The sequence below is a fragment of the Solea senegalensis genome, unplaced genomic scaffold (genome assembly GCF_019176455.1).
Source record: "Solea senegalensis isolate Sse05_10M unplaced genomic scaffold, IFAPA_SoseM_1 scf7180000012718, whole genome shotgun sequence".
NCBI classification, from domain to species: Eukaryota; Metazoa; Chordata; class Actinopteri; order Pleuronectiformes; family Soleidae; genus Solea; species Solea senegalensis.
Window position 1 is genome coordinate 40001 of NW_025320677.1, and position 14378 is coordinate 54378.

General features: G+C 42.4%; 4 protein-coding genes across 5 annotated transcripts in view; 3 read left to right on the forward strand and 1 right to left on the reverse strand.

Moving 5' to 3' along the window:
- LOC122759959 (calpain-1 catalytic subunit-like) overlaps positions 1 to 1766 on the reverse strand; it is a 15066-nt gene extending 13300 nt beyond the window's left edge. The window contains exon 1 of one of the 2 annotated variants that reach the window (XM_044014981.1): positions 1683 to 1766. The gene's annotated coding sequence lies outside the window, so the exon portion shown is untranslated. Of the gene's footprint in view, positions 1 to 1646 lie in introns of both variants that reach the window. The other variant, XM_044014979.1, reaches the window with a different exon arrangement.
- A 24-nt stretch (positions 1767 to 1790) lies between these two features.
- Positions 1791 to 4222, forward strand: LOC122759960 (complement component C1q receptor). The gene has a single exon (XM_044014983.1). The coding sequence runs from the start codon at positions 1858 to 1860 to the stop codon at positions 3601 to 3603; it is 1746 nt and encodes a 581-aa protein (XP_043870918.1). The 5' UTR covers positions 1791 to 1857; the 3' UTR covers positions 3604 to 4222.
- On the forward strand, positions 4062 to 5630 carry LOC122759965 (thrombomodulin-like). The gene is made up of 2 exons (XM_044014993.1): positions 4062 to 4074; positions 4201 to 5630. Exons 1-2 carry the CDS (start codon positions 4062 to 4064, stop codon positions 5475 to 5477), a joined length of 1290 nt encoding a protein of 429 aa, XP_043870928.1. The 3' UTR covers positions 5478 to 5630.
- Positions 5631 to 9363: 3733 nt separating this feature from the next.
- LOC122759966 (fibrillin-2-like) lies at positions 9364 to 13643 on the forward strand. The gene is made up of 2 exons (XM_044014994.1): positions 9364 to 10459; positions 11958 to 13643. The coding sequence occupies exons 1-2, from the start codon at positions 9373 to 9375 to the stop codon at positions 13133 to 13135; spliced, it is 2265 nt and encodes a 754-aa protein (XP_043870929.1). The 5' UTR covers positions 9364 to 9372; the 3' UTR covers positions 13136 to 13643.
- The last annotated feature ends 735 nt before the right edge of the window (positions 13644 to 14378 follow it).

The window sequence follows — 14378 nt, forward strand, 5'->3', positions numbered from 1 at the left end:
CACACACTATGTTCAAAAATGTTGCCCTGGATGAGAACATGGTCACATTTGCTTTAAAAGCGAGACTACAGGTATACACTGTATACACCGTGGTAGTGAACGAATAGTTGAAATCCTAAATGGTTGCCATGTTTACATATGTAGGCATGACAGAATAATGGATTTGATATGAGCAGATGTCTCATCTGTGTTCAGGTCTTCCATCGTGCTGTGGAAGCGCTCTACCGTAAAGCCTGTGTAATGTTGCCTCAGTGTTTTCTAATGTTACGGCTAACACCCCTGATGATGTTGTTGTTCATGAAAAGCACAGAGAGGTGCTCATTCTGGAGGTCGGCTGTACCTTTGATTCCAGCCTCGAGGAGGTCTTTCTAACCAAAGTGCTCAAATATCAGCAGCTGAAGCAGACCATCTCTCAGCTCGACTACAAATGTAAACTTTTAGATTTGGTCATCTGGGGCATGTGCACAAGTTGGTTGTGGGGGCCTTCAGATGGCCGGCCTCTCTAAAACAAGAGCTAAACAGTTAGCGAGGTACTGCTCAGTATCCGCTGTTATTGGAGGATGCCTCATATTTGACCTGTAGGTCGTCATGTATGTAACTGTGTTCAGCCGCCCAGGCGCTTTGTGTCTGAACAACTCCTCATGTCAACTGCACTGGCAGTGTTTGTTTCCCTTATGCAAGAAACCCTTGTACTTTTTTGATGTGGGCATAAATAAATATTTCAACTGTGTGTGTGCGTCTGCGTGTGCGTCTGCGTGTGTGTCTGCGTGTGCGCGCGTGTGTGTGCGCGCCCTGCCTTTAAACAAACACAGGAAGTGTTGAGTGTACGACAGACTTCACCACAACACATTCAGGCTCTCAGGTGATGAACAGCTCCATTGTGTAAAGACTTCTCAACATCACGCTCCTTCACCGCTTCGAAGGAAAAACTCACATTAGAGAAGTTAGTAAAACAATGATGAGAGTGAAATTCTAAACCTGCAAGTGAACCTTTTCAAAAAGAATCCAGTCATAAATTGACATTGTGTGAGTGTAAAATCTCTTTGTCATAAAAGGTTTCATCATGATTTAGTGGATCGTAGTGAATAGTCTGAGCGCCGTGTGGGTGGAGAGTGTCATTCTCTCTTTCCTGTGATTGTGATGAGTGCACTTCCTGTGTTTGAACAAAGGCAGGAAGTGTTGTTTGGATTCATATGAACACTCACTGTTGTGTGTGAATGGCACAGTTAAAGGGATAGTGCAGGTTATGTGAAGTGTGACTGTATGAGTTAGTGATGCATTAAAGATGCGCAGCTTCAGACTTAATCAAAGTCTACAGTGTCTTAAGAATTTGTTTATCAATCAAAGCGATTGTGTGGTTTTCTTTCAAACCAGCTTTGATTTTTTTGCCTCTAACATTCACTTGAATGGTGTTATTTTGTGACTCCGTTGTGACTTTTTGTAAATGTGTGCAAACAAAGTGAGGCAGCAGTGGATCTGCAGCTCCCACATCCACACTAAGTGAAAAACAGCGGGGTGAGCGATCGTGTGTTTAATCAGGAGTAGATTTCATGTGTTTTCTGAATGCCTCCTTCTTAACACTACAACACAATGATCTTAATAATGTATGTATATGTTAGACATGGTGGTTAAACTGTTCACTGTACCTGACACACTATAATCAGTGTCACTGAGGCTCTGACCTCTGCATGTTCCTGTATTGTATGGCACCACAGTTAAGGGAGTCAGCTTAGATGCCTGTGGTCTGCCGAGCCAGTCCAAACACTGCGGGGCTGGCCATTGTTTTCTGTCCTAAAAACAGAGCAGAGAGAAAGAGTCAGGGAACTGCTGCTTTACGCAATTTCCGCCTTTCCGTTAATGAGCCACACAGGACGCAGGAGCATGACTGCAGCGTCTGGACCCACACCACTTGTTTTTTTGGCTATGAATGGACAACTGCTGAACTCTAAAGCAATGATGTTGTGGATTGTTCTGCTGCAGCTCATCAACAGCGTTGAAGGTTTATCAAGAGCTGAATATGAGCCTCTCTGCACCTCCAACGCCTGCTTCACTCTACATATGGACAAGGTCAACTTTACCAAGGCTCATCAGAACTGTGAGGACAACGGAGGTTATTTGATGACGATCAGAGACCGAGGAGAAGAGGACGTGCTGCGCTCACTTCTCTCTCAGATTCAAGGACAACATCAGGACAAGCAAGTTAACTTTTGGATTGGTTTAAAACGAAACAAAGGGAGCTGCGTGTTAGGTGACAGGACTCTCAGGGGGTTTACATGGGTGACCAGGGAGGAGGATTCCCACTACTCCAACTGGGCAAAAGAACCCGTCTCCACCTGCACAGAAAGGTGTGTGAGGGTTAATTACAACACTTTTGGAGAGAATCAACTAAAATGGATGGATGGGAATTGCAAAATCAATGCTTTTTACGCATGCAAGTTTTATTCTAAGGGGATGTGCTCACCTCTGGCTCTCGTGGGGCCAGGGAAAATAACCTACACTCCGCCCTTCTCAAAACAGCCCCAGAAAAAGAAGATGAAATCATTTCCTCTGGGAACATACGCTAATATTCTCTGCAGTGACAGACAGTCTCACTACTCTGTGTGTATGTGGACGGATCTGTGGACAGAACCTGGCCCATTCTGCAAAACAGGAGAGCGAAACTGCACAAACAACAACGGAGGATGTGAAGATGAGTGCCACGAGGACGGAGGCGGCGTTTGGTGCGTTTGCAGAGACGGTTACGACCTGGACGAGGACGGACTCTCCTGCACAATCAGAGACTTGTGTGGTGCCGACAGCTGTGAGCACCAGTGTGTCATGGGGGAGACGGGATATTCCTGTGAATGTCGAGAGGGGTTCCAACTACAGAAAAACCAGCACAACTGCTCTGACATTGACGAGTGTCAAACACAAGCCTGCGAGGATCACGTGTGCGTAAACACGCACGGCAGTTACACGTGTACATGTAAAGACGGTTACAAAATGGTCCACGGTGAATGCAGCGATGTGGACGAATGTGCACAATCACCATGTGAGCACAGCTGCTTCAACAGCATCGGCTCCTTCTCCTGTCAGTGCAGCGAGGGCTTCACGTTGTCCCAGGACGGTCACTCGTGTTCGGACGTCGACGAGTGCGTCAGCGAGCGCTGCCAGTTCACATGCGTCAACACCGACGGCAGCTTCGCATGCTCGTGCCCGCCGGGTTTCAACCTGGAGAGTGACGCGCGCACGTGTTCTCCAGATATGACCGAAGCATCAGAGGACGCATCAGAGGACGCATCAGAGGACGCATCATCTCCTCACACTCACTCACCACGTCCTCACCTGGTGAACGTCACACACAGCGGTCACGGGAGCAACACGTCACTGGCACCAAGTTTTGTGAAGACGATGGAGGGTAAGGTCCTGCTGTGTGTGCTGGGTTCAGTCGTTCCTCTGCTGGCGTTGGTCGCAGTCACTTTGGCTGTTGGAATATTTCGATGCAGTCGTTCTAAAAAAGAAGCCAAGAAAAACCAAACTGCAGACGGCTACTGCTGGGTTTCCTCAGGTCTGGATCCACGTTTAGAGAAACTATATGAGTCTATCTTGACTGATGACCTATGACCTCTTATTTCTATCTTTGTAACCTGCGTGGGTTAAAGGTCCAGTTAGAAACATTTAGGAGAAACTGAATCTACTGCATATGTATATTTGGATACGTCTATAATGACATGATTGTTTCCTTACGCTGGGAATAAACCATTTCCTTAGGTAAGGCCCTTGCTTTATAGAGGCCGCCATCTTGTGCCAACATGTTTACAGCAGCCTGAACCACCGAACCAGTCCCTGAGGGGAGCATTTTAAAAATGGAATGGTTCTACTGGTTTGTTTGGATGCAGGAGAAGCAGGACTGATCACCTGACTGACAGCAGTATTTTCAGGTTTCAGGTCGTCTTTACGAGAGTGAACACCTGCGTGACTGACAGGCTGCGTATCCCTTATTTAAGCAACATTATTACACATCAACTGTTAAAACACACGGGTCACGTGTGTGCGTGTGCTGCTGTGTCAGTTGTGGGTCTATGATAAGACTGAGTGTGTGCAGAGAAACGATAACGTTTAATCTCACGAGCTGAGGAAACCGTCGTTTAGTCAGACTGTGGCTCCTGAGAGGATAAAGAGTTGTCTGAGAGACCCCAGACCCAAGACCCCAAACTCCAGACTCCAGATCCCAGATCCCAGACCCCAGACCCCAGATCCCAGACTCCAGACTCCAGATCCCAGATCCCAGACCCCAGACCCCAGACCCCAGACTCCAGACTCCAGACTCCAGGATTCAGACTCCAGACCCCAGATCCCAGGATTCAGACTCCACTCGGGCAAACGTTGAAAAGCGACACATCTGTGACATCATGGCCTGTTTGAAGCTGAAGATGACGAGGATTATCCTGATGTCCATTGTTTTTTTATGCTCTGTCAGGCGTGGGCGTGGCCTGTGTCGGCCTGTTTGTGCTGACAGAGAGTGTGTAACTGTGAACCAGGACAGAGTGGATTTTAAAACAGCTGAGAAAGCATGCAGTGACAGGAGCGGGGAACTACTTCCACTTCATCCTCAGACACATGTGAGTCTCCTGGACAATTTGAGGCAACAACTGTCAGGAAACTTCTGGATTGGACTGCGTTTACCAGCTGGCACCTGTAGCGACCTTTCATCCCCTCTGCGAGGCTATGAGTGGCTCTCTGGTAGCACAAACGGGAGCTTCATTCCTTCCTCTGTGACCTGGAAACACAGCGTTAAAGTCTGCTCTCCCAGCTGCGTGTCACTTTCAGAGGACCAGAAGTGGACAGAGAGACTGTGCTCGGACACAACTGATGGATATCTGTGCAGAACAGAGCACTACGATGCTTGTCTGGCACAAGAAGTATCTGATCCACAAGTTTTCCGAAGCTCCAAAGGCTGTTTAACGGGCCCCTGTGAGCATGAATGCACAGACGTGACGGGAGGTTACAAATGCTCTTGTTTCCCTGGATATATCCCAGACAGCGGAGACCCCAGGCGCTGCAAGATGCACTGTGGCAAACACAGATGCCCCAAAATATGCGACGAGCATGATGCGTACGCATGCCTCTGTCCTGATGGATACATAATGGTTAACACAGGCACAGACTACGATGACTTCTTCTGTGAGGACATCGATGAGTGTGAGGGTGCTTGGGTTTGTGATCAGAACTGTAAAAACACGTTCGGAGGTTACGAGTGTTCCTGTAGAGACGGATTTGTCCTCAAAGACCATCACAGATGCATTCAATCAGACAACCAGAGTTCCAACAGAAAGACTCTGAAGAAGACGTCTGCACCTGCTGGGCATTTTCTCTGGTTATGGGTTTTTGTTGCTGTGCCTGTGGTCATGTTGATGTGTGTGGTCAGGTTTTGTGATGTTCAGCATCAGAAGTCTCGTCTAAAGTTAGATAATGGTGAAATAAATGTTCTCATTTGAATGAACTAAAAACATATGTTGATATTTTGAATGAGTAAAGATCAATATATGTCAATTCTATTTAACCACATGTTTGCTGACGAGTCATTTTCACATGAATAAAATTGGTCTAACTTTCCTAATCTCTTTGTATTAAATACATGATTCATGTCACATATTGTACTGACTTCATTTATTCACATGAATGCTCCACTCTTGTCATCACTCTTGCTCTTAGAGCGCCATCTAATGTAGTGTCAAACAAACTGCAGTGTGACGCTCTCTGTGTTTATCAGTGCCATGTCACTTTATTTGCTCGAGCATGTTTTAACTGCCTGTTAAATAAAGTGTGCGTCTGTCCTGGTGGACTTTCTTCCTGTGGTGTCTCCTCTCCTCAAACATGTCAAACATGATCATCCCTCTGAAGTCGTTTAAGTCAAAGTTATTAAAGTGGGAACCACAGGAGGTAGATGTTATTCCCAATAAGATCATTTACTCTCTCGTCATCCTCTTCCTCACATATACTTCACACACTGGTGTAGTGACATTAGAATAAGATGGAGTGAGAGATAAGGTGACTCTATTATTATTATTTAGTTCATTGATTATTGATTATTATAATCTGTGATTTACCACCAGGGAAAGCTTGTAAGTACCAACGTTCGAAAATCAGTTTAAAAACTTTATCTGGGGTCAAAAAAGTGAGAAAAGAAAATCTGCCCAGTAACAGACAGAATAACTGTGTCTGCGTCCATGTTGTAGTTTTACATCATAACCACTAGAGGGCCCCAGAGAGTCTCTACTGACAGAGAGGGAGCTTTTCTAACACACTCTGAAAGAAAAAAATACCACATACAACCCAACGATGTGCCGAAGGGTATAAGAGCAACATATAAAAATAATATTTGAAAGAAAGACAAAAATAAAACAGCAGGAATTCTCAGATTAGTCAGATTAAAGTCATAACTCTGAGAAAAAAGTCAGATTAAGGTTAAAATTCTGACCCTTAAATTCAGACTTTAATCTCAGAATTCAGACTTTAATCTCAGAATTCCTGCTGTTTTATTTTTATTTCTTTACATGTGGCCCTAATACTCGCCTGTAATAATGACCTTGGAAATTGTAGTTTACACATTCACACGTGGGGGTCGGTGTCTTGCCCAAGGACACATTGGCATATAGACTAGCAGAGCAGGGAATCAAACCCACAACCTTACTCACGTGTTATTATGAGCAGCAAATCCTAATGTTGTGGCGATGAATAAAGAAATGTTTTTCTTACATAATCATCACGTTATTTTCTAACTTCCACTTAACACGTTTTATTTGTGTGACTGAGATTTAATAATGAAATACTGACAAAAACATATTAAACAAGTTATGAGATTAAAAATGATAAGAAAGATTAAAGTTTATATCCTGTATTTGTTTTACACACACACACACACACACACACACAGTCTATCTGGTTTCCTTCCTGTCTTTAGCTCTGAGGGGTGTTGCATCCGGAGTAGGAATACTGGGACTCCACTGTATATGGGCCATTCTACCGAATTCGTGCAAATTGCTGTCCCACAATAAAAAAACTATTTAACAAAACAATTAAGAATTCAGACCTTCAATATTTACTAAGATTATGTTATGATCTAGTTAAACACAAGACTGTAACTATTTAGTAATTAAGCTAAATATATACAAAATCATCATTTATGCTACCTTCCTAGGTACTTTCTATTGGGAAGTAGTTGTCCCAATCTCTAAGCCCTAAATTTCAATCCATGAAAATAATACTTAAAAGAATTTTGTCATTTTTTCCAATGGTGTATTTTAAAATATATGTTTGGTTTCTTTTAAACAGAATGTAAAACATTTAGATTCATTTTGAAGTTTTTTTTAAAATTACAAAACATGCTTTAAAAAATGCTGTCCCACACTTTCATGTCACAACCGTAACACGAGTTGTTTTACCACATGGGTGGAGCCTGGTTTTAGTCACACCCCAGAATTTCTGACCAAGAAATGACACTGCATCCCTGTCCCTCATGGCTGCATGGTAAGATATTACCTCTCATAATTTTTAAGTAAATGGGCTCCAAAGTCTGAAAATCAGCATGTTACATTAATAATTGTCACAACCGTACACATATTATCTCCAAGTAAATACACTTTTGGGGGCTCAAAACAAAATATTATGTTTTGTTGTGTGTACAACTGCTCAAACATCTGTTCCTAGCCATTTACTTGTTAGCATGTTTGAGTTATGCTAGGAATTAGCTAAAAATGTCACAACCGTAACAGTCACAACCGTAACAAATTGTAACGTTACGGTTGTGACATAATCATTATGGTGTAATGTTCCACATATTTAAGGACATTTTTCATCATTATTATTACATTATACTCATTAAACATGATAATAATAATAATAATAATAATAATAATAATAATAATAATATTGTTATTATATTTGATTTGTAAAGCACATTTCATTTTTAAGAATCTCAGAGTGCTAAATAATGTTTGATATGATAAGGAAAGAAGGAAAGAGAACGAAACTAGGAACGAAAGAAAGGAGGAAAGATCAAATCTATCAGTGATTTATCTGACAGGGAGCAAAGGAAGGTCAGAAGATCATGGCGAAAAAGACAGCAGCATCACAGGCTATTGGTGAAAAGTCAAAGAGAGGTGGAGAGATTGTGCACAACTTCCACGCCACCTCCCACACCCTCTGCCACGCCTTTTCCCATGCCGCCTCACCTTCCACGCACTTCTAGTGAGACTGTTACTCCACGCACTTCTAGTGAGACTAATAAGAGACGTTGGAATGCGTGACCACAGAAAAATAAACTTGAATGGAAGAAAGAAAAATATAGAAAACGGTGCCATAGATTGTGCGTGAGGCCAGAGAAGTCAAAATGTTCTGCAAGAACAAAAACTCAGAAGGAAGTATGGAAGCACAGAGTTCCTGTGCATATCAGAAAGACCCTTCTTTTCCATAACACACTCATGCACAATTTGCAGAAAAAAATACAAGTCTGCCAATTATAAAGAGAAACATGGATTAAGAAGTGCATTGACAAGCAGGTTGCTCAGAAAATACAATCTTGTTTCTATGCTCAGAGAAACACTAGGCAGCTCCGACAGGCAGCTCTCAACACGACTGCAGACAACCCACATCTAAAGTTCACCTATCAGAGACATAACATTTGTGTTTGTAAAATTCACATTAAAAGGCAGGTTATGAGTTAATATTAAGCAATAATGTTGAGGGGATATAATACAACCTTGCAAACAAAATACTGTGGTCATGAGCAAAACAGTGCAGTCACTACCGTAACAGTGTGGTCACTACCGTAACACTGAATGTTTTGTAAAATAAAATAAGAATTGAGTAATTAAATAACATTTTATGATAACTATTGGTTAAATATACATTCAATGTAATAACTAATGAACTCTGAGATCTCTATGATCAGTGTAATTCATTTTACAAAAAAGATTGCATTTCAATTTTGATGAGTCTTAGAAAATAAACTTTGAAATATTGTTTAAAAAATAATTTTAAGTGATTTAGTTGTAAAACCCTTCATAATAAATTACTAAAATTATTCTTTAGAGGGTGTATGGACACACAATATTAACAGATTAATATAATGGTTTTTATTGCAGTGTGTTGCTGTGTTACGGTAGTGACAAATTTCAGGAGTTGAAAAACATTTCAAGAACAGGCAGACATTAATATATGAAATTTGACTGCGCCTTTACTAGATATGTACCATAGAAATATGGTACAATATATGTATGGACAAGGTTTTTGGAAAAAAACAACTTTTGAAAATGTGTTTCCAACTCTGGACTTTGCACGAATTCGGTAGAATGGCCCATATATAGTGTGACTCCTGTGTTCAGCAGCATTATGAGTCTGACAATGAGGGGCGGTATTCTGATGTCAGTTAGTGTCTTGCTTGCGTTTAAGGTGAGTTGTGGCATGAAGCAAACAGGCCTGTGTCGGCCTGTTTGTGCTGACAGAGAGTGTGTAACTGTGAACCAGGACAGAGTGGATTTTAAAACAGCTGAGAAAGCATGCAGTGACAGGAGCGGGGAACTACTTCCACTTCATCCTCAGACACATGTGAGTCTCCTGGACAATTTGAGGCAACAACTGTCAGGAAACTTCTGGATTGGACTGCGTTTACCAGCTGGCACCTGTAGCGACCTTTCATCCCCTCTGCGAGGCTATGAGTGGCTCTCTGGTAGCACAAACGGGAGCTTCATTCCTTCCTCTGTGACCTGGAAACACAGCGTTAAAGTCTGCTCTCCCAGCTGCGTGTCACTTTCAGAGGACCAGAAGTGGACAGAGAGACTGTGCTCGGACACAACTGATGGATATCTGTGCAGAACAGAGCACTACGATGCTTGTCTGGCACAAGAAGTATCTGATCCACAAGTTTTCCGAAGCTCCAAAGGCTGTTTAACGGGCCCCTGTGAGCATGAATGCACAGACGTGACGGGAGGTTACAAATGCTCTTGTTTCCCTGGATATATCCCAGACAGCGGAGACCCCAGGCGCTGCAAGATGCACTGTGGCAAACACAGATGCCCCAAAATATGCGACGAGCATGATGCGTACGCATGCCTCTGTCCTGATGGATACATAATGGTTAACACAGGCACAGACTACGATGACTTCTTCTGTGAGGACATCGATGAGTGTGAGGGTGCTTGGGTTTGTGATCAGAACTGTAAAAACACGTTCGGAGGTTACGAGTGTTCCTGTAGAGACGGATTTGTCCTCAAAGACCATCACAGATGCATTCAATCAGACAACCAGAGTTCCAACAGAAAGACTCTGAAGAAGACGTCTGCACCTGCTGGGCATTTTCTCTGGTTATGGGTTTTTGTTGCTGTGCCTGTGGTCATGTTGATGTGTGTGGTCAGGTTTTGTGATGTTCAGCATCAGAAGTCTCGTCTAAAGTTAGATAATGGTGAAATAAATGTTCTCATTTGAATGAACTAAAAACATATGTTGATATTTTGAATGAGTAAAGATCAATATATGTCAATTCTATTTAACCACATGTTTGCTGACGAGTCATTTTCACATGAATAAAATTGGTCTAACTTTCCTAATCTCTTTGTATTAAATACATGATTCATGTCACATATTGTACTGACTTCATTTATTCACATGAATGCTCCACTCTTGTCATCACTCTTGCTCTTAGAGCGCCATCTAATGTAGTGTCAAACAAACTGCAGTGTGACGCTCTCTGTGTTTATCAGTGCCATGTCACTTTATTTGCTCGAGCATGTTTTAACTGCCTGTTAAATAAAGTGTGCGTCTGTCCTGGTGGACTTTCTTCCTGTGGTGTCTCCTCTCCTCAAACATGTCAAACATGATCATCCCTCTGAAGTCGTTTAAGTCAAAGTTATTAAAGTGGGAACCACAGGAGGTAGATGTTATTCCCAATAAGATCATTTACTCTCTCGTCATCCTCTTCCTCACATATACTTCACACACTGGTGTAGTGACATTAGAATAAGATGGAGTGAGAGATAAGGTGACTCTATTATTATTATTTAGTTCATTGATTATTGATTATTATAATCTGTGATTTACCACCAGGGAAAGCTTGTAAGTACCAACGTTCGAAAATCAGTTTAAAAACTTTATCTGGGGTCAAAAAAGTGAGAAAAGAAAATCTGCCCAGTAACAGACAGAATAACTGTGTCTGCGTCCATGTTGTAGTTTTACATCATAACCACTAGAGGGCCCCAGAGAGCCTCTACTGACAGAGAGGGAGCTTTTCTAACACACTCTGAAAGAAAAAAATACCACATACAACCCAACGATGTGCCGAAGAGTATAAGAGCAACATATAAAAATAATATTTGAAAGAAAGACAAAAATAAAACAGCAGGAATTCTCAGATTAGTCAGATTAAAGTCATAACTCTGAGAAAAAAGTCAGATTAAGGTTAAAATTCTGACCCTTAAATTCAGACTTTAATCTCAGAATTCAGACTTTAATCTCAGAATTCCTGCTGTTTTATTTTTATTTCTTTACATGTGGCCCTAATACTCGCCTGTAATAATGACCTTGGAAATTGTAGTTTACACATTCACACGTGGGGGTCGGTGTCTTGCCCAAGGACACATTGGCATATAGACTAGCAGAGCAGGGAATCAAACCCACAACCTTACTCACGTGTTATTATGAGCAGCAAATCCTAATGTTGTGGCGATGAATAAAGAAATGTTTTTCTTACATAATCATCACGTTATTTTCTAACTTCCACTTAACACGTTTTATTTGTGTGACTGAGATTTAATAATGAAATACTGACAAAAACATATTAAACAAGTTATGAGATTAAAAATGATAAGAAAGATTAAAGTTTATATCCTGTATTTGTTTTACACACACACACACACACACACACACAGTCTATCTGGTTTCCTTCCTGTCTTTAGCTCTGAGGGGTGTTGCATCCGGAGTAGGAATACTGGGACTCCACTGTATATATAGTGTGACTCCTGTGTTCAGCAGCATTATGAGTCTGACAATGAGGGGCGGTATTCTGATGTCAGTTAGTGTCTTGCTTGCGTTTAAGGTGAGTTGTGGCATGAAGCAAACAGGCCTGTGTCGGCCTGTTTGTGCTGACAGAGAGTGTGTAACTGTGAACCAGGACAGAGTGGATTTTAAAACAGCTGAGAAAGCATGCAGTGACAGGAGCGGGGAACTACTTCCACTTCATCCTCAGACACATGTGAGTCTCCTGGACAATTTGAGGCAACAACTGTCAGGAAACTTCTGGATTGGACTGCGTTTACCAGCTGGCACCTGTAGCGACCTTTCATCCCCTCTGCGAGGCTATGAGTGGCTCTCTGGTAGCACAAACGGGAGCTTCATTCCTTCCTCTGTGACCTGGAAACACAGCGTTAAAGTCTGCTCTCCCAGCTGCGTGTCACTTTCAGAGGACCAGAAGTGGACAGAGAGACTGTGCTCGGACACAACTGATGGATATCTGTGCAGAACAGAGCACTACGATGCTTGTCTGGCACAAGAAGTATCTGATCCACAAGTTTTCCGAAGCTCCAAAGGCTGTTTAACGGGCCCCTGTGAGCATGAATGCACAGACGTGACGGGAGGTTACAAATGCTCTTGTTTCCCTGGATATATCCCAGACAGCGGAGACCCCAGGCGCTGCAAGATGCACTGTGGCAAACACAGATGCCCCAAAATATGCGACAGATACGATAAGGAGATGTGCTCCTGTCCTGGCGGCTTCATTTTGAACGAGGAATTCTGCGAGGACATCGACGAATGTGAGATGAACGCGTGTGACCACGGCTGTAAGAACACGTTTGGGAGTTACCAGTGTTCCTGCAGCGAAGGTTTTGTCCTCAAAAACAAGTACAAATGCATCAAAGCCGTCAGCGAGCGTTTTCCAATCACTACACCAGTCACTGTAGGATTTGTTAAACCTAATAATCACACCATGAAGGCCTCGTCTGCACCTGCTGGCCGTTTCCTCTGGTTATGGATCTGTGCTGTTGTGGCTGTGGTGCTGTTAATATGTGTGGTCAGGATGTTTGTGGTCAGGCGTCAGAAACGCCGAGAGCAGAACTCCTGTCAGCACTCGAGTGTTCCTGCTCTCGTCAATGATCAGTGTTAACACTGGGACTCCTTCATGAAACTGCTGCAATTCAGCAATTATTCATTCATTAATGAATAATATTAATAAACATTCTGACATCGTACAGATCAAACAACTATTCATTCATCCAGAAAAGAAGACGTTGAGACAATAATCCCGAGTTGCAGCAGTAATGAAAACATAATTACTAAAGAAGTGACACAGACACAATCATGGAGTCAAAGCTGCTTCTGTCACACACTGAAGTCTGGACATGTTTGTGGATCTGGATCTGAAATCCCAACTGCCAACATGAGGGTGTTCCAAACAGGTTTGTCCAGATTCCACTGATCCCACGGGACGACACAGTGTGTGTGTGTGTGTGTGTGTATACTGTGTTCTTACCAAATCTGACTTTGGTGAATATTTGTACGTGTGCATATGTAACTATATTGTACATGAGGTCATAATGTGAAATACTAAAGGCTGTTTTATTCTCTCATATAACGTGTTTTGTTTTGTCATTAAATTGAAGCAGTCTTATCAACGCTCTGGTCTTGTAATGTTTCATTTGTTTTTCCAACAGTGGAATCATTCACCTCCACATTTCTAACATTTCTCAGGTCCTTCTGTTGTTCATGGTGTAATGATGGTGTCTCACACCCTCTGACCCTCTAATACTCACTGACAGATATTAATCTGTGCATCTGTTCATATGTCTTTTTACAAACCAGTTTGGTTGTGTATGTGACACACTCAGCCTTGCTGCTAATACTGTAACTCTCTCTGATTTCAAGGTAAAACTTGCCACTAAATTGGCAACGATCACTTTTGTAATATAATAGATTTATCACTGTGAAAGATTTAAATGAAACAAAGAAAGGATTAAACAGTAGGACAGTCCCACGTCAGAGCCTGTGTCCTGTGTCCAGCTTGTAGTTTTATATTAAAGCCACTAGATGTCACCACAGTGATGTGTTAATGTGTGACATAATCTCACTGTGAGCTTCGTGTGCGTGTGTGTGTGTGTGTGAGTGTGTGAGTGTGTGTGTAGTGTGTGTGTGAGTTAAGTATTGATAAGACCGGGTGGTTCAAACCAAACCCGGCCTGCGCCGGCTGTGTCTGACGTCCACCTTCACCTCACCTGTCCCCGTAAACACAAGTTACTCAGTCAACTATCAGCCAATCACAACAGGAGGAGTTCACTTCATGGGAGGGAATTGTGATTTGTTGATTTCCTGAAGTGTGCTTTATGTTTATATGTACAGTGATGTGAAAGTTG